The sequence below is a fragment of the Lissotriton vulgaris genome, chromosome 11, assembly GCF_964263255.1.
Source record: "Lissotriton vulgaris chromosome 11, aLisVul1.2, whole genome shotgun sequence".
NCBI classification, from domain to species: Eukaryota; Metazoa; Chordata; class Amphibia; order Caudata; family Salamandridae; genus Lissotriton; species Lissotriton vulgaris.
In genome coordinates, this window is record NC_141699.1 from 868,662,948 (window position 1) to 868,690,672 (window position 27,725).

The 27,725-nt window shown below is 52.3% G+C and overlaps 1 protein-coding gene across 4 annotated transcripts in view; it reads left to right on the forward strand.

Annotated features, from left to right (window-relative positions):
* The window catches only part of HDLBP (high density lipoprotein binding protein), a 955,902-nt gene that overhangs the window by 878,155 nt on the left and 50,022 nt on the right, over nucleotides 1-27,725 (forward strand). For all 4 annotated transcript variants that reach the window (XM_086944014.1, XM_086944016.1, XM_086944015.1 and 1 more), the window contains exon 27: nucleotides 8,454-8,591. In XM_086944014.1, the coding sequence (XP_086800140.1) occupies nucleotides 8,454-8,591 (138 nt within the window). The remainder of the gene's footprint in view (nucleotides 1-8,453; nucleotides 8,592-27,725) is intronic.

Genomic DNA, 27,725 nt, shown 5'->3' on the forward strand with positions numbered 1-27,725 from the left:
AGGCGATGCCCATGCGCACTGTAGTCCAGGGGAGGAGCCACCTATCTCGTGATACTTCGAAGACTCTTCCAGGACAACAATGTGCAATCATCCGGACCCAACACTAGGTGGCGATCTATGCACAGATATGAATGTCAGCAGCCCTACATGCCAAGAACAGATGCATACTGGTAAGTAGCATTTGCATTTTTTTCCGCGCCAGCAAGCGCAGGTCCGGAGAAAGTGGTACCCTTTAGTCGCTTTTTGACTACGCTTTTTTGATCCTTTTTTAATCCGTTTCGCGTCGTACGACTCCATCGGTGCCGGTAGGGATGCCTGGGTTCAAGCCCTGTGCCGACTGCAACCGACTGATATCGGTTACCGACCCCCATCGCCGGTGCCTACATTGCCTGGGGCCCGACCACGATGACAAGGCTTGCCCCGACTGTCGGGCCTTGACGTTGAAGGCTAGGCGGATCTGAGGACCCCCTGGCACGTGAGCACCAGTCATTTCAGGACTGGACACAGGAACTAGGGGAAGCCAGTGGCCTGGATACCTCCCCAGACACTGGTTTTGTCTCCCCTCCTACCGTGGCTATGGAGGAGGGGGCTGCTTATAGTGTGGTGCTGATGAGGGCAGCCACGGTCTTGGCTCTTGAGCTCCCCGTCGCAACGGTGAGGTCTAACATCCTCACAGAGGCCCTTAAACCGCAGGTAAGCTCCCCAGAGCCTCTACTGCCGTTTAATGAGGCTCTCACAGATGTCCTTTTGGGCATTTAGCTTAGCTGCCCTGGACCCGGGAGACTGGATGGTAGCATTGGACTTGCAGGACGCATATTTTCACATACCAGTCCAGCCAACCCACCGGCGCTACCTGCGGTTCACGATAGGCCACGAGCACTTTCAGTTTACCGTACTCCCCTACGGCCTTACCAGCGCCCCACGGATGTTCACGAAAGTGATGGCGGTGGTCGCAACTCATCTGCGCAGGTTAGGGGTTTCAGTCTTTCCCTACCTCGACGACTGGTTGTTGAAGGCGGGCTTGCCCCAGATAGTAGTCAGCCACCTCCAGACTACGGCCGACCTGCTGGGGTTCTCCATCAATGTGCCGAAGTCAAACCTGTGTCCCTCTCAGAAGCTCCTCTTCATCGGAGCGGTTCTAGACTGCGCAGTTTCGGGTTTATCCTCCTGAACAGCTGGTTCGGGATATTCAGGCTCTGATTCCGATCTTTCAGACGTTATCCCGAGTCTTGGTCAGGTTGATGCTGCTGCTTCTGGGGCTGATGGCCTCCTGCATCCTTCTGGTGCATCACGCCAGGTGGGGGGATGCGTGCTCTGCAGTGGGGCCTGAAGTTTCAGTGGGCCCAGCATCAGGGCAACTTGTCTGACCATGTCTTGATCTTGGAGGGCACTGCAAGACAGTTGCAGTGGTGGCTCACGGACCGCGATTGGGTCAGCGGCAGATCCCTCTCCCTACACCAACCGGAGCAAGTAGTTGTGACTGACACTTCCCCCCTGGAGCCCCGGGGCTCCACATGGGAGAGGCGGAGATCAGAGGCCTTTGGTCTCCAGCGGAGTCCCGGCTCCACATCAACTTTCTGGAGCTGCGGGCGATCCGGCTTGCACTGAAGGCATTCCTTCCCTCTGTCCGGGGGAGTGTAGTGCAGGTGTTCATGGACACCACCACCACCATGTGGTACTGCAACAAAAAGGGCGGGGTGGGGTTGTGGACCCTATGCCAGGAGGCTCTGCGCCTCTGGCAGTGGCTGGAACATCAGGGTGTGACCCTGGTGGTTCAACACCTCGCAGGTTCCTTGAATGCCAGGGCGGACGATCTCAGCCGTTGGTGCATGATGGATCACGAATGGCGTCTGAACTCGGACGTGGCGCAAGGTCTCTTTCAACAGTGGGGAGAGCCTTGGTTAGATCTATTCACCACAGAAGAGAAGGTGCAATGTCATCAGTTCTGCACGTTGGAATTTCCAAGGCGGCGCTCGCTCTGAGACGCTTTTCGCCGCGAGTGGAGTTGCGGTCTGTTGTGCGCCTTTCCGCCTATACCACTTCTGCCCAGAGTGCTGAAGATGATCAGGCGCGACTGGGCCCAAGTCATCCTTGTGGCTCCGGACGGGGCACGAAGATACTGGTATCCCGAGCTACTCAGCATGTCAGTCGATCCCCCGATTCGTCTGCCTCTTCAGGAGGACCTTCTGTCGCAGCAGCAGTGGAAGGTCCTCCACCCGAACCTGTCCAGCCTCCACCTCCATGCGCGGAGATTGAGTGGCGACAGTTGAGGCCAATTTACTTGCCTCCTGAAGTCTGTGATATGATTCTGGCAGCCAGGCGTCCCTCCACAAAATCGGTATATGCCTGCAGGTGGAACAAATTTGTGGCATGGTGCACAGCAAAGGCTGTGGATCCACTTTCTGCCCCCCTTTCTGGGGTTCTCCTCTTTCTTCTTTCTCTTGCCCAGCAGGGCTCTGCTCTGGGCACTCTAAAGGGCTACCTCTCTGCCATTTCCGCCTTCTTAAGGCTCCCTGATTAGCCCTCTTTGTTCAAGTCCCCAGTTGTAAATAGGTTCTTGAAGGGCATCACTCATATGTTTCCTCCTGTTCCTTTTGTGATGCCTCAGTGGGACTTGAACCTTGTCCTGACTTATCTGATGTGCGCTCCCTTCGAGCCACTTCATAACTGTCCTCTTTGTCTCCTTACTCTTAAAACTGCATTCCTGGTTGCCATCTCCTCTGCCAGGAGAGTGAGTGAGATCCAGGCTATTGCTTCTCAACCTCCTTTCCTTTCTGTCCATCCGGACAAAGTTGTGTTGCGGATGCGACCCTCTTTCCTCCCCAAGGTAGTCGCAGCCTTCCACATCGGGCAGTCCATCACCTTGCCCACCTTCTTTCCGCCTCCGCATCCCTCGAAAGAGGAAGAGAGGCTCCACCGTCTGGACCCAAAGCGTGTGCTCTCATACTATCTGGATCGCACATGCCAGTTCCTGGTTAATGACCAGCTCTTTGTTGGTTACATGAGCACTAAGAAGGGATGGGCGGTGCACAAAAGGACCATTTCCTGATGGGTTGTCTTGTGCATCAAGGCTGGTTATTCTCTGGTTAAAAAAGAGCCTCCTGTGGGGCTACGTGCCCATTCCACTCGGGCCACAGCGGCTACTACTGCCCTCGGTCGGGTCGTGCCCTTGCAGGACATCTGTCAGGCAGCTACGTGGGCCTTGCTGCACACGTTCGCAAGACACTACTGCTTGGACAGCCAAGTCCGGAGAGATAGCTTTTTCGGCCGTTCCGTTCTCCAGGACTTTCTGGTGTGATCATTTGTTCGCAGACCCACCACCGGGGTTGTTATTGTTGGGGTATCTATGCTAAGGTAAGGAATCTCATACTAACCTCTTTCTTTCAGATGCAGCGTTTTAAGTTTTGGAGGCCCGTCATTGGGTGTTGCGATACTATATTTTCGCCATACTGTTCCTGTGTCTAAAACGATCTAAAGAATAAAGAAAGAAAATGTGCGAGATTCAGGAATAGAGGCTTCTGAATTCTGAGTAATTGTCCCTTTAAGGAATGATCTATGGGGTTTAATCACCACAGATGATGATATTGGTGTTAATACCAAGCTGAGGATTGCTTTGCAAACCCGGTTTCTATTCTTAAAGACTTATATCGGCACCCATTAATAAGGTGCTTATACCCATTGTTGGAGTGTATGATTTTACCCTTCCCGAGTGGAGTGGCGTTTTCCCCCCCCTATCTTGGTGCAGTAAATCTGGCAGGTCCTGATGAAGGGGACAGTCTATCAGCTTGCAGCCACCGAAACGCGTCGACCACGGCCTCTACAACATCCTGCACTTGTGCAGTTTTTTACTTTGGTCATCCCCGTTACTTTGCCATTCTGTAATTGTGTTTCCCAGATATATTATGAATTTGAAGGTGTGTCTGGATAGGTTTGAGTTGAGTCTGATTGTTGTGATGTTTCTGGTTCTCTTACCGTTTTTTCATGATTTGATTATATGTACTGTTTCCTATTTATGTTGATTTGTGACCAAATTATGTTGAAATATGTTATTTGTAAAAATATGTTCGAGGCATGTGGGCTGCTGAATTCATATGATCGCCGCCTAGTGTTGGGTCCGGATGATTGCACATTGTTGTCCTGGAAGAGTCTTTGAAGTATCACGAGATAGGTGGCTCCTCCCCCGGACTACAGTGCGCATGGGCATACTCTCCATCCTCCGATTGTTTTTTTCCGCCATTGGGTTCGGATGCACTTTTCTTTGCTCAAGTTCGGAAACTTTTCTAAAGGCCAAAAGGCCTTGGGGTCGTCGGTATTGTTTCGATCGGTGCCAAACTTTTGTTCCAGTTATTCTTAAGCTGGACGTCGAAGAGTGCCGCGTGGCCTTTACGATACCGGTGACGATCGTCGATGGAATGGAGCCCGTTCAAACGATGCCCCCTTTTTAACTCTAAATACCCGCACATCGATGTACACCCGGTGTGCAACAAGTGCTTATAACCGGAGCACAACTAGGACAATTGTCTAGCTTGTGCTCGATTCAGGTCAAAGAAGACGTTTAGACTCCGACGTGCAGCAAGGCAAACTATGTCGAAGCCAGCGCCCAACCCGGTGAATATCTTCGACGCTGAAGACGATGAGGTAGTCGAATCTGGGGATCCAGAACAACAGTCTGATCCTGGCTCGGAGCATGACTCCAACTATTATGAAGACTACGAGGAAAACGTCGTCGAGGTAAGGGACGACGTATCCCCCATCGTAGCCGTTGACGACGACTCAAGCGATGAACCAGGCCCAGCGATGGGTACAGGGCCCGAAACAGACATTCAAAGACTTCCAAGGTCTCAGGTCGAGGCATCGCCAGAAGGCCTTAGCCAGGATCTTCAAGAACATTCTATAGCCCTGCGTCAAGGCCTGGCTAACAATCTATCAAATGAGCCATCTGTCCACCTACTAAAAACGGAACCGAAAGCCCTCAAGTCAAAATAGAAACCAAAACTGCTGAAATCCGTCTTCGGATCGAAGAGCTCCAACCCATCGGAGTCGACCAACAAAAGAGGTGTCGACGACCCTGCGGGGTCGAAAGTGAAGAGTGTCGAACCGAAGATCGGTGCGCTAAAGTCCACCATCAAATCCAAACACGTAGAGCCGACTAGGTCAACGTCGAAGGACAGCGACACAAACAAGGGACTCGAGTCTCGGAAGCTTCTCGATCCGAAGCATATAGTCAACAGGCCCCAGCTCGTCAAAGGCCTCGAGTCAATCCAAGAGGGCTTTGAAGGACCACGTCGAGCCAAAACAAACAAGCGCGACTCCGACGCCACAGTCGACGCAAGGACATAAACTTACTGGCGAAAAGGCAAAATCGGTCGGACCTCCATCGACGTCAGCCCCGAAGAAGGTCGGTCTGTCTAAAGACACTGTGCCGCCAATAAAGTTCGATCTGCCCCAGACTGCGCGCCCTAAAGCGCTCGATCCGAGGCCTAGGGTCGACACGACCAAGACGGTGTCGTTGGGAAAACAGACACATCCTCTAGAAGAGGATGTTTTGTATCAGGAGCCCTCATATGATGACCAGTCGAAGCTACATATCGACTCCGAATCTGGTAGACTTACTATCTATCAACTGAAAATAAGGTCGGAACAAGATCCCACTCAAAAAGAAAAGGGATTCTTCAGCGTCGCCTGTCCTTTTTGAGACTGTAAGGTACCATGGACAGGACGCTTCCACATACTCTCCCACGCCCACTACTGAGGATATGGGGTATGACGATGAGGAACAGTATCATTACCCTGTGGACACAGATCAGGATGACCAGACTCCAGCCTGGACGGACCCTGCTGACCAGGGGGAGTCACAGGCTTTTATGGATACTCGTTCTTATCCTATTAAAACTTCCCCAACAGAAGATACAACTGCGTTCAACGCTTTGATTGAAAGGGCAGCGTTAAATCATGATGTGGACATGCACGCTGGCCCAGTGGAGGAAGACTTCCTGTTCGACACTTTCTCCACTTTGAAGAAATCTGTTAAGACTTTACCAATGCTCAAAGGTGTCCTTAAACACGCAGGGGACATCTTCAAAGAAACCACTAGAACAAGGGTTATAAACCCCAGGTTTGAAAAAAAAATACAGACCAGCGCCTGTGGACCCTACATATATTAAGGGACAGTTGCCGTTGGACACTCTGGTGGTCTCAAATGCTCGTAAGCGAGCCAACATGCCAAGAACAGATGCATACTGGTAAGTAACATATTCCTTATGGATTTGTATAAGTTATGAAAAAGTATTTTATAAAATGAAATGAACATAAAAATTGTATATTTTTCAGGTATGGTGTTAATATTTTCTTGAGTGGGTTCACACATTAGCTTGGGCGCTCCGTCTATTACTGGGATTAATTCCTGTGTATAAATAATGTGGGTCATGAGGGAGATTTTTCTCTAAGTAACTGCTATATAGTCTACGCACAAGTGTACGATCTACAGCTCATATGCCTCGAAAGGAAAATGCTACTTGCAGCATACATCTGTTCTTGGCATATAGAGCTGTAGATTCGTATACGCCTCCCCGAATTCCTCTATCTGTTTCCAGTACTATCTTACTTCGATACATTACACATGGACATCTCTTTCTATTTCTTACTAACTCCATCATAACCCTTCATGGCAAAAACAATCTGGAGATGGAGTCGATCCCCATGCTCACTATTGTCCTAAGGAGGAGTCACCTACCTCGTGAATACAAACACTTCTTCCAAGACAAAAACAAAGTACAAACATCCGAGCCCAACACCAGGTGGTGATCTATGCACAAGTATACAAATCTACCGTTCTACATGCCAAAAACAGATGCATACTGGTAAGTTGCATTTTCCTTCAGCTACATAAAGATGGATAGTGCTCTGTACCAACCCAAAATTCCTTCCCAAGGTAGCTTCTGTTTTTCATATAAACCAATCAGTTTTCTTTCTTTGACCAAATTCTGTGGCAGAACACGCTCTTCGAACGCTTGATGCTAAAAGAGCTTTACTATACTACAAAGAACACGACTTTTGCAAAACAGTCTTTTGCATTTGCTCCACCCCACAAAGGCAGTCCTATTTCTAAATCTGGTATTGCCAGGTGGATTGTAAAATGCATTCAAACTTGCTATATTAAAGCTAAAAGAAGTTTACCTATACCCCCTAGAGCACATTCCACTAGAAAAATAGGGGCGTCAGTGGCCTTTTTGCCAACATCCCTCTACTGACATATGTAAGGCAGCTACATGGTCTACACCACGCACATTTACCAAACACTATTGTGTAGATGTGTTAGCATGTCAACAAGCTAATGTAGGCAAAGTAGTACTTAAAACACTATTTCAAACAACTGCCACATCTGCAAGTTAGCCATCACTTTGTGAGTATACTGCTTTATTGTCTATGCAAAGCCTGTGTATCTACAGCACACATGCCTCGCACTGCTAACGTTACTGACCCAGTAAGCATCTGTTCTTGGCATGTAGAGCTGTAGATTCGCATGCGCCCAACCGCCTCCCTGGGAACCTGTAGTTGCTACAGTTCTTACATTACACATTCATACGTACACATGGACATCTCTATACTATACACCTTCATACGTACACATGGACATCTCTATACTACACTTATTTACTTCATTCTCACCCTCTTGCGGGAAAACAAAATCTAACAATGGAGTTGATGACCATGCGCACTATCACCGAAAGGAGTCGCCGCCTTACCTAGTCACTAGGGAAGTCGTCTTCTTCGAAGAAAAACAACTTGCAAACATCCGGACCCAACACTAGATGGCAGGAGTATGCAAAGCCTGTAAATCTACAGCTCTACATGCCAAGAACAGATGCTGGGTAAGTAATATTTATTTTACCATGTCTTTCATGGTGGCACAGATGCTACAGTACCTGAGGGGACACTCTAACTTAAAGGCCCTGGGTTCTCTGGTACCATATACTAGAGACTTAGAAGTAAGTTAGCCTATGTCAGTTGGGTGTAGGCTAATCAAACATACATGTTGAAGAGTCATGACACTTTGACTGAGGCCTGGTTATCAGGCCTCAGTGCACTCTTGAATCAAAAAAACGGTATGATCTTTCCAAAACTTTGGGCTGACCATGCAAAATGAGGCATTTCCTTACACGCTTTGTGTAACCTATATGGTCAGGAGTTGTTTGATTCTTTTGAAAGTACTAAGGCGGAGTGCTTTTCGAGTAGATTGCTCATCATCCAAGAGGTTTAACTCACTGAATGTTTTTTGCTTAGTATCTAGTGTATTGCATTGTTGCTTTGTGGAGGGAATATTACATGTGGCTACTATCCATGTTTGCACTGTGAAATTGCGCTGTAAGGGGTCTGCAAATTATAGTGTATATTTTTTCATGCTTGCTGTGAATTGCCCTTTATAACAGTTTGTTTTGTGTTGCTCCTGACAGATGTCAGATGTTGTTGAGAGTGAAGCAATGCAATCTTACACAAAACCCCAGCAAGCACAAGGTCCAGATGAATCCAAGCAACCATCCAAGGGCTTTGTTGTGAGAGATGCTCCCTGGACTGCTGGTGGCTGTGAAAAGGTGAGGACTGGGCAGTACTGTGGATAGAAGGATCTGAAAGAGACACGTTAGTGATAGATTCCTTACCTTAGAATATCCCCAGGCGTCAGACTGGATCCGGAAATTTTTGCGTAGCAATACCCCTGCGCGCTGTTAGGCGTCGTCTGCGGCTCCGCGTCCGTCGTCGGCGTCGTGAGCGCCGGGATGACGTCATCGGAGTATATAGACGGCGCCCATGCGCGCTGACGTCAGTTCTTCTTTTTTCCGCGCCAGCTAGCGCAGATCCGGAAGAAGCTCTACCCCCAGTCACTTTTTGACTGAAAACTTTTTGATCTTTTTGATCCTCTACTTAGTCGATTCTCGACTATCGGTGCCAGGGATGCCCGGGTTCAAGCCTTGCTCGAAGTGCGGCCGACTCATGTCGGTCACGGACCCCCATCGCCGGTGCCTGAAGTGCTTAGGCCTCGACCACGACGATCGAACCTGTGACGACTGCCGGGCCCTGACGTCGAAGGCTAGGCGGGAGCGGTCCCGCAAGCGTCTCGAGCTGAGGCAGTCGGCCCCGCGCCGCTCCAGGTCCCGGTCCCGGTCCCACGGGAGGTCGAGGGACAGGTCGCGAGGTCGGAGTCATCGACGCTCCGGGAGTGGTCACCGATCGTCTGGATCCAAGTCCTCAGGTAAGAGGCATGAGAGGTCGGAGCGCCACCATCGGTCCTCCGACCCGCCCCGACGCTCGCTCGATGCGGCCGGGGGTTCGGGCGACACCGCCCACGCGGCTCCGCGGGAGTCGCAAGCGTCGCCGCCTGCCCCACACCTTCGGGTCCCTGGGCACGGCGCGTCGCAGGAGGAGGTCGAGAGGTACCTCATGGCCATGAGGGCCCTCCCTCCTCAGTCGGTTCCCGTGGCGCCTTCGGGCCGATCGGCTCCGTCTGGAGGTCCTTCCGGGTCGGGCGCTTCGGCCCCGACGACGTCGGGTGCTTCGGGCCCGGCGCCGCTGGCGACTTCGGTCCCGGCGCCGCGCGACCTCGCTGGATCCGGCTCCGGATCCGGGACCTCGCCGGTCGACCTTACGACCTCACCGGCGCCGTCCCCTCAGGTGTCGTCCCCGGCAGCCGTAGTGGTTGCCGACCCCAATGCTTCCTACGGTCCGCCTCAGGCGTCGGAGGGGCGCCGCTGGGCGCCGATTCCGTCGGCCGTCGGAGAATTCTATCTCCACGAGGAGGCCCTGGCTGTTCATCCTGGTCTCCAGGAGCTGGGTGACGAGGAGCAATGGGAGGGGTCCGAGGACCCTCTGGCACGTGATTGCCAGTCACATCAGGACTGGACATATGAGCTTGGGGAGGCCAGTGGTATTGACACCTCGCCAGACACTGGATTTACATCGCCCCCGACTGTGGCTTCGGAGGCGGGTTCTGCTTACAGCGTAGTGTTGACGAAGGCAGCTAAGGCCCTAAACCTTGAGCTCCCCGTCGCGGCCGTGAGGACTAATCTCCTCACTGAGGTGCTCAAACAGCAGTCCGGCTCCGCGGAGCCCCTTCTGCCGTTCAATGAGGCCTTGTGTGACGTTCTGCTGGGCACTTGGTCCAAGCCCGCCACAGGTCCCCCTGTGGATAGGAACGTGGCCAGACGCTACCGCCCGGCACCGGGCGACCCTTGCTTTTTGTCCACCCACCCCACCCCCGAGAGCCTGGTCATCCAGGCCTCCACTTCCCAGACCGCATTCCCGACGGCCCCGCCCGATCGGGAATCCAAGAGATATGAGCAGTTCGGGAAGAAGGTCTTCTCGTCTGTGAGCCTAGGGCTCCGGTCAGTCAACACCAACTGTCTCTTGGGCCGCTACACCCACACTCTGTGGGACACGGTTGCGGAGGTGCTGCCACAATGCTCTGAGGAGGTCAGGGCTAAACTCAGCCAAACCCTTGCGGACGGCCGAGATGCGGCACGATTTTCCATCCGGTGTGGGCTGGATACCACGGACTCACTGGGCAGGGCGATGGCAACGACGGTGGCGGTTCGACGCCACGCCTGGTTGAGGTCCGCCAATTTCTCGGCCGATGTCCAGGCCACTCTCCTGGACATGCCGTTTGATGGCCGTCGCCTCTTCGGCGACAAGGCAGACCATGCGCTGGAACGTTTTAAGGACTCCAGGGCCACGGCCAAGTCCTTGGGCCTTGCGGCCCCACGCCAGCAATCGGGTGCTTTTCGCTCCTTTCGTGGCCACGGAAGGGGCGCCCCACCACGGACCGTCAGCCACGCGCCGCAGAATGTTCAGCAACGCGGTGGCGGCCGTGGGAACCGCCGTGGCGGTGGTCGGGGCCAGCGGCGAGGCCAGTCCACACCTCCCTCAGCAGCCCCCGCCTCAAAACCTTCCTAGTCCGAGTTTTCAGGCCCATGTGACGCCTGTGGGAGGCAGGGTTCGCCATCACCTCTCCCACTGGCATACAGTCACTTCGGACAGGTGGGTGCTGCAAATTGTCCGAAGGGGTTTCTCCCTCCCCTTCGAGTCTTCCCCTCCATCCATGCCACCTCAATGCCACCGTGTGTCGGGGGATCACTTGCGACTTCTGCAAGGGGAAGTTTCGGCCCTCTTGGCCAAGAGGGCCATCGAGCGCGTTCCTGGGCCAGAAGTAGGACGTGGCTGTTACTCCCACTACTTTCTGGTACCCAAGAAGGGCAAAGGGGGCCTACGCCCTATCTTGGATCTGCGGAACGTGAACGGCTTCCTCCGTACGGAGAAGTTCAAGATGCTCACTTTGGCTCAGGTCCTGGCTGCCCTGGACCCAGGAGACTGGATGGTAGCGTTGGACTTGCAGGACGCCTATTTCCACATCCCCGTCCTGCCGGCCCACCGGCGTTACCTGCGGTTCACGGTAGGCCACGAGCACTTTCAGTTTACCGTGCTCCCCTTCGGCCTTACCAGCGCCCCACGGGTGTTCACGAAGGTGATGGCGGTGGTCGCAGCCCATCTGCGCAGGCAAGGGGTGTCAGTCTTCCCCTACCTCGACGACTGGTTGTTGAAGGCGGGCTCGCCCCAGACAGTCGTCAGCCACCTCCAGACTACGGCCGACCTCCTGCACTTGCTGGGGTTCTCCATCAATGTGCCGAAGTCACACCTGTGTCCCTCTCAGAAGCTCCTTTTCATCGGAGCGGTTCTCGACTCGGCGCAGTTTCGGGTTTACCCACCCGAGCAGCGGGTTCGGGATATTCAGGCTCTGATTCCTGTCTTCGGGCCGTTATCCCGGGTCTCGGTCAGGTTGACGCTGCGGCTTCTGGGACTGATGGCCTCCTGCATCCTTCTGGTGCGTCACGCCAGGTGGCGGATGCGGGCTCTGCAGTGGGACCTGAAGTTTCAGTGGGCCCAGCATCAGGGCAACCTGTCCGATCATGTCCTGATCTCGGAGGGCACTGCGAGACAACTGCAGTGGTGGCTCACGGACCGCGACTGGGTCAGTGGCAGACCCCTCTCTCTACCCCAGCCGGAGCACGTAGTTGTGACGGACGCGTCCCTCCAGGGCTGGGGAGGCCACATGGGAGAGGCGGAGATCAGAGGCCTCTGGTCTCCGGCGGAGTCCCGGCTCCACATCAACCTTCTGGAGCTGCGGGCGATTCGTCTTGCACTGAAGGCATTCCTCCCCTCTGTCAGGGGGAGCGTGGTGCAAGTGTTCACCGACAACACCACCGCCATGTGGTACTGCAACAAACAGGGCGGTGTGGGGTCGTGGACCCTTTGCCAGGAGGCTCTGCGCCTCTGGCAGTGGCTGGAACATCAGGGCGTGACTCTGGTGGTTCAACACCTGGCAGGTTCTCTGAATGCCAGGGCGGACGAACTCAGCCGCCGGTGCATGATGGATCACGAATGGCGTCTGAACTCGGACGTGGCGCAAGGTCTCTTTCGACAGTGGGGAGAGCCTTGGTTAGATCTATTCGCCACAGAAGAGAACGCGCAATGTCAGCAGTTCTGCGCGTTGGAGTTTCCAAGGCGGCACTCGCTCGGAGACGCTTTTCGTCGCGAGTGGAGCTGCGGCCTGTTGTACGCCTTTCCGCCTATACCACTTCTGCCCAGAGTGCTGAAGAAGATCAAGCGCGACCGGGCCCAGGTTATCCTTGTGGCTCCGGACTGGGCTCGAAGATACTGGTATCCCGAGCTACTCAGCATGTCAGTCGATCCCCCGATTCGTCTGCCTCTTCGGGAGGACCTTCTGTCGCAGCAGCAGGGGACGGTCCTGCACCCGAACCTGTCCAGTCTCCACCTACAAGCTTGGAGATTGAGCGGCGGCAGTTGAGGCCATTTGACTTGCCTCCCGAAGTCTGTGACATCATTCTGGCAGCCAGGCGTCCCTCCACTAAGTCGGTATACGCCTGCCGGTGGAATAGATTTGTGGCATGGTGCGCAGCAAAGGCTGTGGATCCCCTCTCTGCACCCCTTTCGGAAGTGCTGCTCTTTCTTCTTTCCCTTGCCCAGCAGGGCTCTGCTCTGGGCACTCTTAAAGGGTATCTCTCTGCTCTTTCAGCCTTCTTGAGGCTACCTGATCAGCCTTCTTTGTTCAAGTCCCCTATAGTGAGTAGATTTCTGAAGGGCATCACACACATGTTCCCTCCTGTTCCCTTCGTGATGCCCCAGTGGGACTTGAACCTTGTTCTCACCTATCTGATGTGTGCTCCCTTTGAGCCACTTCATAACTGTCCTCTTCGCCTCCTTACGCTGAAGACGGCCTTCCTGGTTGCCATCACCTCTGCCAGGAGAGTGAGTGAGCTCCAGGCTCTTTCTTCTTCTCCGCCTTTCCTGTCTGTTCACCCTGATAAGGTGGTGTTGCGTACACGACCTTCCTTTCTGCCCAAGGTTGTCACGGCCTTCCACATCGGGCAGTCCATCACCTTGCCCACCTTCTTTCCGCCTCCGCATCCCTCGAAAGAGGAGGAGAGGCTCCACCGTCTGGATCCAAAACGTGCGCTCTCCTACTACTTGGACCGCACTCGCCAATTCCGGGTGGATGACCAACTCTTCGTTGGTTACGTGGGCGCGAAGAAGGGAAAGGCTGTACACAAGAGGACCATCTCCAGGTGGATCATCTTGTGCATCCAAGCATGCTACTCCATGGCGAGGAAGGAGCCCCCGGCTGGATTGCGGGCTCACTCCACTCGGGCCACGGCAACGACAACTGCCCTGGGCCGCGGTGTCCCCCTGCAGGACATCTGTCAGGCAGCCACGTGGGCCTCGCTGCACACGTTCGCAAGACACTACTGCCTGGACAGTCAAGTCCGGAGGGATGGCTTCTTTGGCCGTTCCGTCCTCCAGGACTTTCTGGTGTGATATTGGTTCGCAGACCCACCACCGCGGGGTTGGTATTGCTGGGGTATCTATTCTAAGGTAAGGAATCTATCACTAACGTGTCTCTTTCAGATGCACAAGTTACTACTTGTGTAACGATATATCTGTAAGAGACATTAGTTAGTGATAGATTCCTTACCGCCCTCCCATCCTCCCCGTTCTGCGAACCGATATTTAGGGTTAAGGTCATCCCCTTTCAGGGCCCTAGTTTCATGGCACCAGTGTTAGTTCTATCATGGCTCTGCGTATCTGGCGCGGAAAAGCTGTGTTATCAGAACTGACGTCAGCGCGCATGGGCGCCGTCTATATACTCCGATGACGTCATCCCGGCGCTCACGACGCCGACGACGGACGCGGAGCCGCAGACGACGCCTAACAGCGCGCAGGGGTATTGCTACGCAAAAATTTCCGGATCCAGTCTGACGCCTGGGGATATTCTAAGGTAAGGAATCTATCACTAACTAATGTCTCTTACAGATATATCGTTACACAAGTAGTAACTTGTGCAACGGGCATCTAAAATGTAAAAAGTGGCATCACACTAAAGTGTTTTGAAAATAAAATGCATACAGTTAGAACTACAATATGTAATACAAGTCAAAGTCAAGTCAAAAAGTTTTATTTGTATCGGTACTCATCAGAGGACCACAAATTTACATTTACGAAATATTAAGAAATAGTTACACGTTTCAATCAATACAATGTTAAAAAAGATTTAAGAAATTTATAAAAGTTGTAACAGACGAATTCATTTGGTGGCTGTTTGCATAATTCTATTAATTCGCTAACTCGAGAGATTCTACAAGATCGGTAAATAGGGGCAAGGAATCTTGTCCGTGCAGTAGATACTATTACGTTTGGACATACGAACAGCAAATGTTCCAAGTTTTGGTCTCCCCCTTCACACAGGGGGCATAACAATGTTCCTCCTGGTAGCCATCGTACTGTGTAAGTTTGTGTGGGTAATGTGCCCATTCTTAACAAGGTGATTGTCCTCCTTGCACCGTGAGTCAATGAGAACCCGAGATATGGTTGGTTATGCTTATATTCCAAGGATTCTACATAGGATTTGTATGTTGACAGTTTTTTACAATGTTGGTAGTCCAATTCGTAGCTTAACTTCGGGGTGAAGCATTTTAGGAAGAGTTTCATTTGGGCTGATGTCCACCCTTTTAGTAATTCTGGGTTAACCTCTGCCATTTGTAAAACTGTTGTCATATTTTTAAAAAACGTCTGATTTTTAGATTCTCCCTCAAAGATTTCTTGCCTTAACAAATATCTTAATGTGCCCTCCTTTGCATGGAGTAAATTGTAAGTCCATCTTATTACGTTGGCTACTGCTGTGGCGAATGAACTTGTGATTGAAAATTCCAAGCGCAGCGCTTGGACTGGCGTGGATTCAGAAACTTTCATTATCTTTTTTAAGATTTTCCCCTCTTTGCGGTCCATGAAGGTCCATTGTTTCATCGGAATGTATTCTGTTGCATATGACAGTACTGGAGGGATTTTTACCTTGTATATTTTTATTAAAGAGGAAAAGTGCCGATTCCCAGTTGTCCGATATAGCCTTAATAGGGCCTCGGTGTGTACTTCTGACTTCCTCATTAAGTTTTCTAGATGTTTTTCATTTGCAATATTCTTCGAGAGTATTCTACCTAGATATGGATATTCATTTACAGTTTCTATTTTTTCTCCACCCAGAGTCCATCTATATTTGACACTGGATTTCTTCCTTGAAAAAACCATAATTTTTGTTTTTTTTAAATTCGGGATTAAGAAATTTGTTTTTGAGTAATCATGAAGAATGTCCAGAGATTTTTGTAGACCAAAGGGAGTGAGATCAAGCATCACGATATCATCAGCGTAGAGTAGCACTTGAATACTTTGATTAGCGATTTTTGGGGATAGATTTGAGCCCTGGTGTAATTGCTTGGGTAAATCGCTAAGGTATAGGGAGAAAAGTAGTGGGGCCAAGAGGCACCCTTGCTTTAGGCCATTGGCTGTTTTTATCCTTTCTGTTAAACCCTTTTCACCTCCCATTTGTACCTGGGACCAAGTGTTGGAGTGAAGGTTCACTATAATTTGAAGCAGTGTGTCTGGAATACCAAGTTCCTTCAGTTTGTGCCATAAGGTAGGTCGGTCGACACGATCGAACGCAGTCGAATAATCTATGAAAACTGCATAGACCGCCTGAGATTTACCTGTTACGTATTTATCCATTATTGTTTGAATGGTAGCAATATTATCCGTAACTGAATGTTTTGGCCTAAAACCAGCTTGGAACATGGGGATTTTATCCAGTGAAAAAGCCCAGTCCTTTAATCTTTGTAGAACCTCTGCTGCGAAGATTTTTCCAGCAGCATCCATTAAAGCAATTTGCCGATAGTTTCCTGCGATTGTCTTACTCCCCTTCTTATGTATTGGGATGATGGTGCTCCCCTGCCAAGATTTAGGCAGTTGTCCAGTTTTAAAGAGCTGGACAATATGTAATACTTTATCTTACTGTATTTTTTTAAGGTTAGAAAAAAATTGAAAGACCAATACTTAAATTACTTGTTCGAGGCATGTGGGCTGCTGAATTCATATCTGTGCATAGATCGCCGCCTAGTGTTGGGTCTGGATGATTGCACATTGTTGTCCTGGAAGAGTCTTCGAAGTATCACGAGATAGGTGGCTCCTCCCCTGGACTACAGTGCGCATGGGCATCGACTCCATCCCCAGATAGTTTTTTTCCGCCATTGGGTTCGGATGTCTTTGGTTCCCTCTTGTCGGAATCGATAAGAATTAACTTAACTTTACTTTGAGACCAAAAGGTCTTTAGGACTTGCGTCTGTATTGTCTTGCGTTCGGCATCGCAACTTTCCTCGGCTCCAAGCCGAGCTTTGTACTTCCGCGTGCTTTCGGCGCGGAGGACCTAGTCGACGCTCCAGACTCATCGACCATCCATCATGGATAGAAGTCCATTCAAACGATGTCCGGTGTGTAACTCGAAGTACCCACACATCGACGTCCACCCGGTGTGCAACAAGTGCCTGTCGCCGGACCACGACGAGGCCAAGTGTATGGCATGTTCAAGGTTCCGGTCCAAGAAAACACTCCAGCTCCGTCAATCTGCACCGGCGCCTACGGACATTTTCGATGCTGGGGAGGTCGAGGATGAAGATATCCTTTCAGAAGCTCTCCCTGGTGAGAGGTACTGGGGCTGCGAGCGACTGAAAGAAATAGCGATTTTAGGCAGCAAACTGTCACGATTTCGCGCATAGTAATCTGAGCGTTTTTATTCCAATTTTAAACTCGCTGTTCTCTGAACCTTGGGGGGCTGTCAGCTAAGGGGAATTGAGTATCAGGCACACTGACATTCTTACCACCTACTCTTCCTCTCCCTCTCAGCCCAGCCGTCTTCTTCCAGCACCTGGCGGCGGTGGGCGCCATATTGAGCGAGGCAGGTGAGGTCAGCGCTCTAGTCGCGCCGTTCTCCCGCCCTTCCGTTGTATTTAGGGAGCCCTGCCCAGCGCTCTGCGCCTTTCAGAAGCTCTCCCTGGTGAGAGGTACTGGGGCTGCGAGCGACTGAAGGAAATAGCGATTTTAGGCAGCAAACTGTCACGATTTCGCGCATAGTAATCTGAGCGTTTTTATTCCAATTTTAAACTCGCTGTTCTCTGAACCTTGGGGGGCTGTCAGCTAAGGGGAATTGAGTATCAGGCACACTGACATTCTTACCACCTACTCTTCCTCTCCCTCTCAGCCCAGCCGTCTTCTTCCAGCACCTGGCGGCGGTGGGCGCCATATTGAGCGAGGCAGGTGAGGTCAGCGCTCTAGTCGCGCCGTCCTCCCGCCCTTCTTCCTTTGCATAAATGTGCAATCCGGCCAGACGGCGCAGCGGGCTGGCGCAGCGGGCGCGCGCCGAAGCCGCGCCAAAGCCAAGCCAGTCTGCGCCCGTCCGCGCCAGGACGGCGCCGGGCGCGGGCCATGCTGCCCAATTCAACCCTGTTCTCAGGTACGACTCTAACACGCTACTCGCTATGCGCCCGACAACATCAAGCCATAGCTGCAAGGATCACCGTCCCATTGCTCACCTCTGGGGACCATTTTCATGCCGCTCCTGTAGATGGTCATCCTTGGGACCCACTGGCATCATCCCACACCCTTCCCCTCCACCGTCACATAAGCCGATTACCTTTCGTTGTGGACTTATCAACGCCAGATCCTTAGCTTGTCATGGACAAGATATCCATGACCTCGTACTTTCCCATGACCTAGACGCACTGTTTATCACCGAGTCTTGGCTAAATGACTCATCTAATCCTGATCTGGCAACTGCCCTTCCCCCTGATTTCACGATTCTCAGACGAGACAGACCAGTCGGCAGGGGAGGTGGGTTAGCTATCATCATCAGAAAAGATGTTAGATTCCACACATTCGAACTGACCTCACTCAAGGACTGTGAGAGCTTAGGCTTTGTGATTCACATTAACTCCTCCACCTCTCTTACGGGTGGACTTGTGTATCGCCCCCCCCGGAAACGCCACGCCTTTTCTGGACTCCCTGGATGACACTCTTGGATCTCTCCTGACCCATTACCCCAGCTTTACTCTTCTCGGCGATTTCAATCTTCATTTGGAATCCCGCGCAGACCCCCACACCTTAACCTTTCAACAATCCCTTGATATCTTTGGTCTTTCTCAACTGGTCGTGCCTCCCACGCACTCGGCCGGACACACATTAGATGGCATCTGCACCAATTCAGCCACTATAACTGTATCCCCCCCAATCCCACAAATTTGGACTGACCATCATTTTATACCTTTTTCCATCAAGGCAAAACCCTCTCCCCACCCACACAGTAAGAATTCCCCCTCAACCTTTGCGATAAACTGGAAGAAAGTAGCTGAGTCCATTAAGTCTCATCCTCAGCTCCCCACCCATCCTCCCACTATCGTAGGAGATGTATCGCAAGATTCCAAAAACTTCCACATCTGGATCAACAAATTGGTCCTGGATAAGTCCAACTCAACCAACCAAAAACCAATCTCCCATAAAAGGAAGCCCAATGCCCCGTGGTATACTCAAGCCCTCACCGATAGCCATCGTACGTGTAGGATCCTTGAAAGAGAGTGGAGGAAAATATACGACTCCACCTCCAAAACCCTATACATTCGGCAGAGGAAACTATATCTGTCACACATAAAGAAAGCCAAAAAAGAGTTTTTCACCACAGCTATAGAAACAGCTAATCAAAAACAACATACCATCTTCAATATTGTTAAGTCCTTCACCCACCCCAAAGCCCTGGCACTGGAAATCCCCCCATCCCAAACTCTTTGTAACCAAATCGCTGATTTCTTTGTTGACAAAATTAACAACATCCACAAGGATTTCCCTCCCCCTGCCACCCCTCCCTTACTTCACAACACTGATTCACCTTCATTTTGTAGTTTTTCACCAGTATCCTTGCTTCAATCCCAGAAGGCCATCATGACCTGCCGCTCGGGAGCCCCTACTGACTCCTGTCCCCCGGCTATCCTCCATCTTCTCATTGAGGCCGTCAACCCTCTTATCAATTCCATCATCAATCAATCCCTCAGCTCAGGCACTGTTCCGGCTGAATGGAAGAAAGCCATCGTAAAGCCTCTAATGAAAAAGCATAATAAACCCCCGACAGACCTTTCCAACATGCGCCCAATTTCCCTACTCCCAGCACTAGGCAAAATTACCGAGCAAATAGTACATGCTGAGTTAAAAGCCTTTGTGGAAAACAACCATATTCTCCATCCACAGCAATCTGGTTTCCGCTCCGGCCATTCTACTGAAACTGCTCTGATCGAGTTATCCGACACCATCAAGTTCCTGCAGGATGAGGGGAAACACGCAGTTCTCATCCTGCTCGACTTAACCGCAGCATTTGATACCATCTCTCATGCAATCCTGATTCACAGAATGCGCGAAATTGGTGTGTCGGATACCGCTCTGAAATGGATATCTTCATTTCTGTCTAACAGATCACAAACAGTCTCACTCGGCCCCTTTCTCTCCAGCGAAAGAACCATTCTATCAGGTGTGCCCCAGGGGTCCATTCTGAGCCCACTTTTCTTCAATATTTACATGGCCCCCCTGCTTACCCTGATTGAATCTCATGGCATCCTCGTAACATCTTACGCTGACGACACCCAACTTGTCGTCACCCTAGACAAAAAACTCCCCGATGCCGCTCTTAGATTCCAGAATTGCCTTTCCCAAGTATTTGCGTGGCTCAATAATAATCACCTCAAGTGCAACAGCGCCAAAACTGAGATTATACCCTTAGGCAAAGACACCCTTTTTTCTCCAAAAGATTGGTGGCCCCAACACTCTGAGGCACCTCCCAGTGCAGTCTCATCGGCCCGCAATCTGGGTGTCCAATTCGACTCGTCCCTCAGTTTTGACGACCATGCGCGCATTACTGCAGGGTGCTGTTTTAACCTCATTAGACAGCTAAAGAAATTCTTCGACTTTCTCCCTATTTCCGCCAGGAAATCAGTGGCCGTGGCTCTGATCCTGTCCAGACTCGATTATTGCAATGGTCTCCTGGCAGGTATAAAAAAGTCCACCCTTAAGAAGCTACAGAGCGTCCAGCATGCGGCGGCCAGGCTCGTTCTCGGACTTCCGAGAAGGTCCTCGGCCTCGGCGGCCCTCAACACCCTCCATTGGCTGCCCTTCCACAAAAGGATCCTTTTTAAACTCCTTGTTACTGTCTTTAAGGCCACTAAGAACACAGGCCCCTCCTACCTTGTCAAGCGCTTCCCTCAGTACACTCCATCGTGCTGCCTGAGGTCATCAGGAGCTAATCTGGTTACCATACCCAGGTTTAAGCTCAAAACGAAAGGTGGAAAAACCTTTTCACTCCTGGCGGCTAAGGCTTGGAACGGCCTTCCCTCTAACCTCAGGCACGCCCCTTCAGAAACCCTTTTCAGAAAACTTCTGAAGACTTGGATCTTTGGTCCTCGCAGCCATATGATTCCTATTTCCATCAAGTTGGTTTCTTCTGATTGCTCAGCGCCAAGATGCTCCTTCCGGAGCGATAGTTGCGCTATATAAAAATTAATAAATATCAAATATCAAAATATCCAGGACATCTCAGAATCTAACCCCGTGTCGGAGGTCGAGGACGACTACGACGCCGAGGCCGAAGATTTCGGTGAAGTCGTCGAGGAGGTAGGGGACGGGGCCCTTGGGGCCATGGAGGATAGCTCGGACGAAGAGCTTCCTCAAACTGACTCTGGAGCTGTTCAAATCAATAAGGCCCAGGTCGAGGGATCGCCTTTGGGCCTTACCCGAAACCTTGTTTGGAGTTCCTCGGCCCCGCCTGCTGGCCCGGCCACGGACATTGGTACCGATTCACTCCCGGTGACACAGAAACCGAAAGTGAAATCTACGGTCTCGACGCCAGAGATATCGAAACCGAAAGTGCGCATCGCATTGGTCGGATCAAAGACTTCGGAGGCCTCGGCGCCGAAGAAATCTAAGATGGCCGTCGAGCCGAAGGGCCACGTCAAAATGGTCGACCCGAAGGCTACTACGTCGAAGCCGAAAGTTAGAGTCGGACGCGGCCGCATCGGCGCCGAAGACTGTCGACGCCGGCAAGGGTCGACTCGATCACAAGAAGACGGTCGACGACCCCAAGAGGTCTCTTACCGACCCGAAGAAGCGGCCAGACGACCCGAAGGCCCTCTCTGCCCCGCTTCCACACGACAAGGCCAAGGGGGCTGCGCCAAGTGTGTCGACTCCGAGGGGAACCTCATCGGACTCCACTCCGAAACCGACCTCTAAGGACTCTGTCGAACTGGCACGTCCATCTGCCGCGTTCACAAGGAAGGTAACTGAGTCCCTACAGCGCATTAGGGACGGCGCCGCAGCAGTCGAGCCGAAGTACCCTCCGCCGGCCAAGCCTCTGGAGAAGCCGGCGAAGGCGCCCACGCCGATCCTTTTCACCTTGCCGCCTAAGACGGCGCCGAAGGCTTTCGCTGCTAAACCGGGGCCGGCGTGCCTGAGAAGGTATCTTCGACGCCGAAGGCATCGTTGGTGGTCCTCGGCCCACGGCCTCGACAACTTTCAGAGGAGGAGCGTCAGGAACATTTCATCGACGCCGAAACGGGCAGCCTTTCCCTCCTGAAGAGGAAAATCACCCCGGAGCCCCAATTGGAGTCGTGCAAGATCCCACTAAAGCGGAAGATGGACTCTGCTGGTACTCCAGCCTTGGTGGAGCCCATTTCACCACAAGCTCACGAAATCTCGCCCACTCACTCCGATGTGGACGCTGGTGAGGGCGATGACGAGGATGAATATAGCTACCCCGTCTACACAGACTCAGAGGATGTGGCAGAGCCCTGGTCTGCTGGCGGTGAGCCTGGGGACCCGCATTCTGGGCAGGACCCTCAGCTCTTCTCCGCAAAAATTTCCCCCACTGAAGACTCTGCGGCTTTCAATGCCCTCATTGAGCGGACAGCAGCCAATCACAATGTCGAGCTGCATGCTGACCCTGTGGACGTCGACTTCCTCTTTGACACCTTTTCTGTCTCTGAAAAGACTGTAAAAACTCTGCCAATGCTGAAGGGTGTTATAAAGCACGCTGCTGAGGTCTTAGAAGAACCCACCAGGGCGAGAGTCATCAACCCGAGGATCGACAAGAAGTATAAGGCGGCGCCCACTGATCCAACTTATATTAAGGGACAGTTGCCTCTGGACTCCCTGGTTGTCTCCAATGCCCGGAAGAGGGCCAACTCGCAGACTACGGGTGATGCTCCTCCCCCAGACAAAGAATCAAAAGTCTTTGAGGCTTCGGGGAAGAGGGTGGCAGCGCAGGCAGCCAACATATGGCGCATCTCTAACACGCAGGCGCTCCTGGCGCGTTATGACAGGGCACACTATGATACCCTAGAGACCCTTTTGCAACACCTACCCGATCAATATAAGGAAGGGGCTGAGATGCTAATACAGAAAGGGAAGCTGATCTCCAACGCTTCCATAAAGTGCGCTCTGGACGCGGCTGACACCGCCGCACGCGCCATTAACACTAGCGTTATGCTTCGTAGACATGCCTGGCTAAGGATATCTGGGTTCAAGTCGGACATTCAAACCACCATCTTGAACCAAACAGTCAACCTAGATCACCTGTTTGGCCCTGAGGTTGATACCACCCTTGAGAAGATGAAAAAGGACACCGACACTGCAAAATCCATGGGTGCCTTGCAGTCCCAGCAGTTTCGGAGTGGGTCCTTTCGTTTCTCCAATATCAGAGGCACCTCAAGGGGTCAACTTTCGCAGTCCGCGCAGTTCTACAAAGGCAACACCCAGACTACTTATGCCAACAAGGGTCGAGGTGGATACCGCGGCAACAGTGCCAAGGGCAGAGGACGTGGCAACAACAGCTCCAGGTCCTATAACGCCAACAAACAGTGACGCATTGTCACTGCCCCCCGACCACACAACACCGGTCGGGGGGAAGACTCCAGCAGTTCCTGCCCGTGTGGAAGTCCATCACCACGGACAGGTGGGTCAGAAAGCTTATCCAATTTGGTTATTGTCTGGAGCTCACATCCACTCCACCCAACATACCCCCAAGGCACCGTCCTATGTCAGGCGAGCACTTGCACTTATTGCAGCAGGAGGTCACAGTCATGCTGCAAAAAGGGGCAATAGAGCTCGTGCCCTTGCAGGAAGGAGGCTCGGGAGTTTACTCCCTGTACTTCCTGATTCCAAAAAAGGACGGATCCCTCAGGCCCATCCTGGATCTCAGGCCCCTCAACTTTTACATCCTGTCCGAGCATTTCCACATGCTAACACTGCAGCAAGTTCTCCCACTGCTACAACAGGGGGACTTTCTGGCAACTTTGGACCTGAAGGATGCGTACTTACACATTCCGCTACATCCTTCACACAGAAAATACCTCAGGTTCACCATCTAAAACCAGCACTACCAATTCAAGGTTTTGCCTTTCGGGGTCACCACGGCACCCAGGGTATTCACAAAGTGCCTGGCGACGGTGGCGGCACATCTACGACGTCACAACATCCACGTCTATCCCTATCTGGACGACTCGCTCATCCAAGCGAAGTCAGCCCAACAGTGTGCCGACCACGTGTCCCAAACCATTCACCTCCTGCACGATCTGGGATTCTCACTGAATTACCCAAAGTCCCACCTCCAGCCCGCCCATGTACGGCAGTATCTGGGTGCGACCATAGACACTCTGGCGGCCACAGCACAGCCAAATTCAGTGAGAGTCAGCAGCATTCAATCGCTGATCCAAAAATTCAGACCTCAACACTCGCTTCCAGCAAGTGTTCATGCAGTTGATAGGCATGATGGCCTCCTGCATCTCCATTGTCTCGCACGCCAGACTACATATGCGTCCGCTTCAGGAGTGCTTAGCACGTCAATGGACTCAGGCTCACAACCAGTTGAAAGACCTAGTGTTGGTGAGCGGTCGGGCATACAACTCTCTGCATTGGTGCAATCCACGAAACCTTTGCAAGGGCCGACCGTTCCAGGAGCCTGTGCCAGAGATTATCCTGACCATGGACGCCTCTCTCCAGGGATGGGGAGCGCATGTACTCCAATACACTGTGCAGGGACTGTGGACGCAGCAACAAGGGAAGATGCACATCAATGTTCTAGAACTGATGGCGATCTTCATGGCACTGAAAGCATTCAAAGTACATCTATGCAACAAGGTCGTGTTGATTCGGACGGACAACATGACGGCAATGTACTACATTCAGAAGCAGGGAGGCACACCCTCTCCGCAGCTGTCTCATCTGGCTCAGAGCATGTGGAAGTGGGCCATTCAGAGGAACATCTTCCTCATGGCAGAGCACCTCCCGGGCAAGGACAATCAGATGGCGGACCTGCTCAGCAGGCACAGCCACCAGATGCACGAGTGGGAGATACATCCATCAGTACTCCAGCCGTACTTCCAAAGGTGGGGTCATCCAGAGATAGACCTGTTCGCCACAAAGGAGAACGCAAAATGCCAAAGCTTCGCCGCCAGGTTCCCACACCAACAGTCGCAGGGCAATGCGATATGGATGAACTGGTCAGGCAAATTTGCGTACGCTTTTCCCCCAGCACCTCTGATTCCGCTGGTGGCACGCAAACTCAGGCAGCACTCGATGACACTCATCCTGATTGCTCCAACGTGGGCTCGCCAACCATGGTACACCACGTTTCTAGAACTGTCCGTGGTACCGCATCAAAGGCTACATCTCACACCCAGCCTTCTGACGCAGAGCCATGGCGACATTCAGCATCCAGATCCGCAACAGCTCAACCTGGCGATCTGGCTCCTGAAGTCCTAGAGTTTGGCTACCTAAACTTACCTCCCGACTGCATGGATATCATTCGGGAGGCGAGGAAGCCCACTACTAGAGCCTGCTGTAGGAAGGTACATCCTGACTATGGTTGCCCCCAACTTTTTGCCCTGTGTTTTAGCTGGTTTTGGACATAGTCGACCTGGGACCCTGCCAATCAGGACCCCAGGCCTACTGCTCTCTCTTTAAAATGGATTCCATGTACCCTAGGTACATTTCCAATTGGTACTGGGCCACCTTATCAGACCCTGTAACTCAGGGCATAGGTGTACCCAGGGCTGCCAGGGGCTGCAGCATGTATTATGCCACCCCTGGCTGGCCTCCTAAATTTGACACAACTGGCTGCATGACAGCTGGGGCAAAGTCGTGTAATCACCCTTTGCTGTAGGTATAGTATACCTATACCTAACCCTAAAATGGACACACAGATTCCCATCAGTCACTCCTATGGCAGGCCATGACAATCCTGAAGGCAGAGTGCTTGGAATCGTGTGAGATGGTGCTCTGGCATGAGCTGAGCCTGTCTGCAGCTTGCGGAACCAAGTCCTAATAGCTGTTCCATGATATCGCATACCATATACTCTTAAGTGCATTATAATCGTCGCGGTTAAATGCTAACTTTGGTATTGCTTTATCAAAACATGTCGAGTAAGGTGTCATACGAATTGGAATACTAACCCCTCGCCAATTCTGGCGACGGGGTTAGCATTCCACCCTTCTAGAGGGACACGACATGTATGTAACTGTGAACCCCGGTTAAAGTTAACTAAAGCCTCAGCTCCACAAAATGGATGCTGCCACCACAGACACGAGTCTGACCCCCTGCAGCTGGGAGTCCTTCCAGCGAGGGGAGCCTGGACAAAGGGTTTCCTGTCAGGGGCGGTGCTAGCACCGTCCCAGACATGGTTTTGTGTATCCTGGGTAGGCAGGGCTTTACAGGAAGGTGACTGCTGAGTGGCACCCCGGTGCTCACTACGCATAGGCCGGTCTGAACCAGTTCCAGGGGCACACCAGCCCCTGTCCTGGGGAAGTCCGGCATGGCAGAGGGGTGTAACCACCCCCCTCCTAGTCCCACCCATAGGCAGGACCTAGTCACCGGGTCAGCCCCCTTTTTTAGGTTTCGCTGGGGGACGGAGCCGTTAGGCTCCTCCTCCAGAGAAATCTATTGAGTACAGTAAGCACTATGGAACACGCCCCCCGTCCCATTGGCTAGCTCCATAAATGGAGCCTAGCCATTGGACGAGGGGCCTGTCCATCAATGCCGGACCAGACACGGGGGCGTTCCCGAGATTCTTTGGCTTTTGCCGACGTCACGCGACGCCGGGAACGCCCCCGAGTCTCCTCCGGCCGGGCCGTGCTTGCTGCTGTCCTGGGCATCGTGAGTGTTTTTCCCTGGCACGTTTCCCGCCTCCCTCCCGCCGTTCGTGTTCTCTCCCGCCCCCCTCACGCCCCCTGTGTCCTCTCCCGCCCCCTCCCGCCGTCCGTTCCTCTCCCGCCCCCCCCCCCTCCGTGTCCTCGTAGGTGCTGCCGCCATTTTTTAAAAATTTTTTTTAATCCGCGGCTGCCCACGCCGCACTTGTGCCAATTTTCGTCCTCGTAGGTGCTGCCGCCATTTTTTTTTAATCCGCGGCTGCCCACGCCGCACTTGTGCCAATTTTCGTGCCACCCTGCCTTGCAGCGCAAGAAGAGAGAGAGAGAGGAGCCGGCGCCCGTGCCTGACGGTGGGCGGGGCCGGCTGTGACAAAGAAGAGCCTCGTGGGCTCCATTTCCTCTTCCCCAGGCGGGAGGAAGCTGTTCTCCAGCTCGTGGGCAGCGATGTGCAGCTTGCTCGGGTGTTCCCGCCGCCCTGGGCCCTGCATGCTCACGGAGGACGCTGCTGGTGCTGAGTGAGGTGACTGCCGGTGAGTTCAACCATACAGTGCCGATCGCACCCTACCCGCCTGCTCTGTGTTCATATGACACTATCCCTGCTCTGTATGCCTTTCATGTGTCGATGTGCCTGTTCATCGCTTGCCTTCTGTGTTATCTACGTTGAATCCTGCCGGCCCTGCCTGCTGTCCTTTCTTTCTTTATTTTCCCGTATCTTACTTGCTAGGTAGGGGTGCCCGAGCCCTCCCTGCCTGTTCTGTGCCTGCTCCGTCTTACACTTTTCAGTGTGCTTCTGGCCGCATCACTCGGTTTACTTATATCTTGTTCATTTGATGTAATTATGCCCTTGTTCTGCCTGCTTCATGTGCCTGTACACCGCCTGCTCTATGGTCAGCTGCTATCCCTGTCTAGTCACTCGATGACTCCCTGCCCACCGGGATACCTGTTTTCTACCTAACTTTAATTTAACACCTCCGTTTACTTCGTAAACAAAGACCTAGGTCCATTCCATTGAATCAATAGGATTAACACAATGGAAACTATGTTTTGTCAAAGGCGATCCCAGGACTGGAGAAGTTTCGTCCTAGTGACTTGAAGCTATGACCCTATTC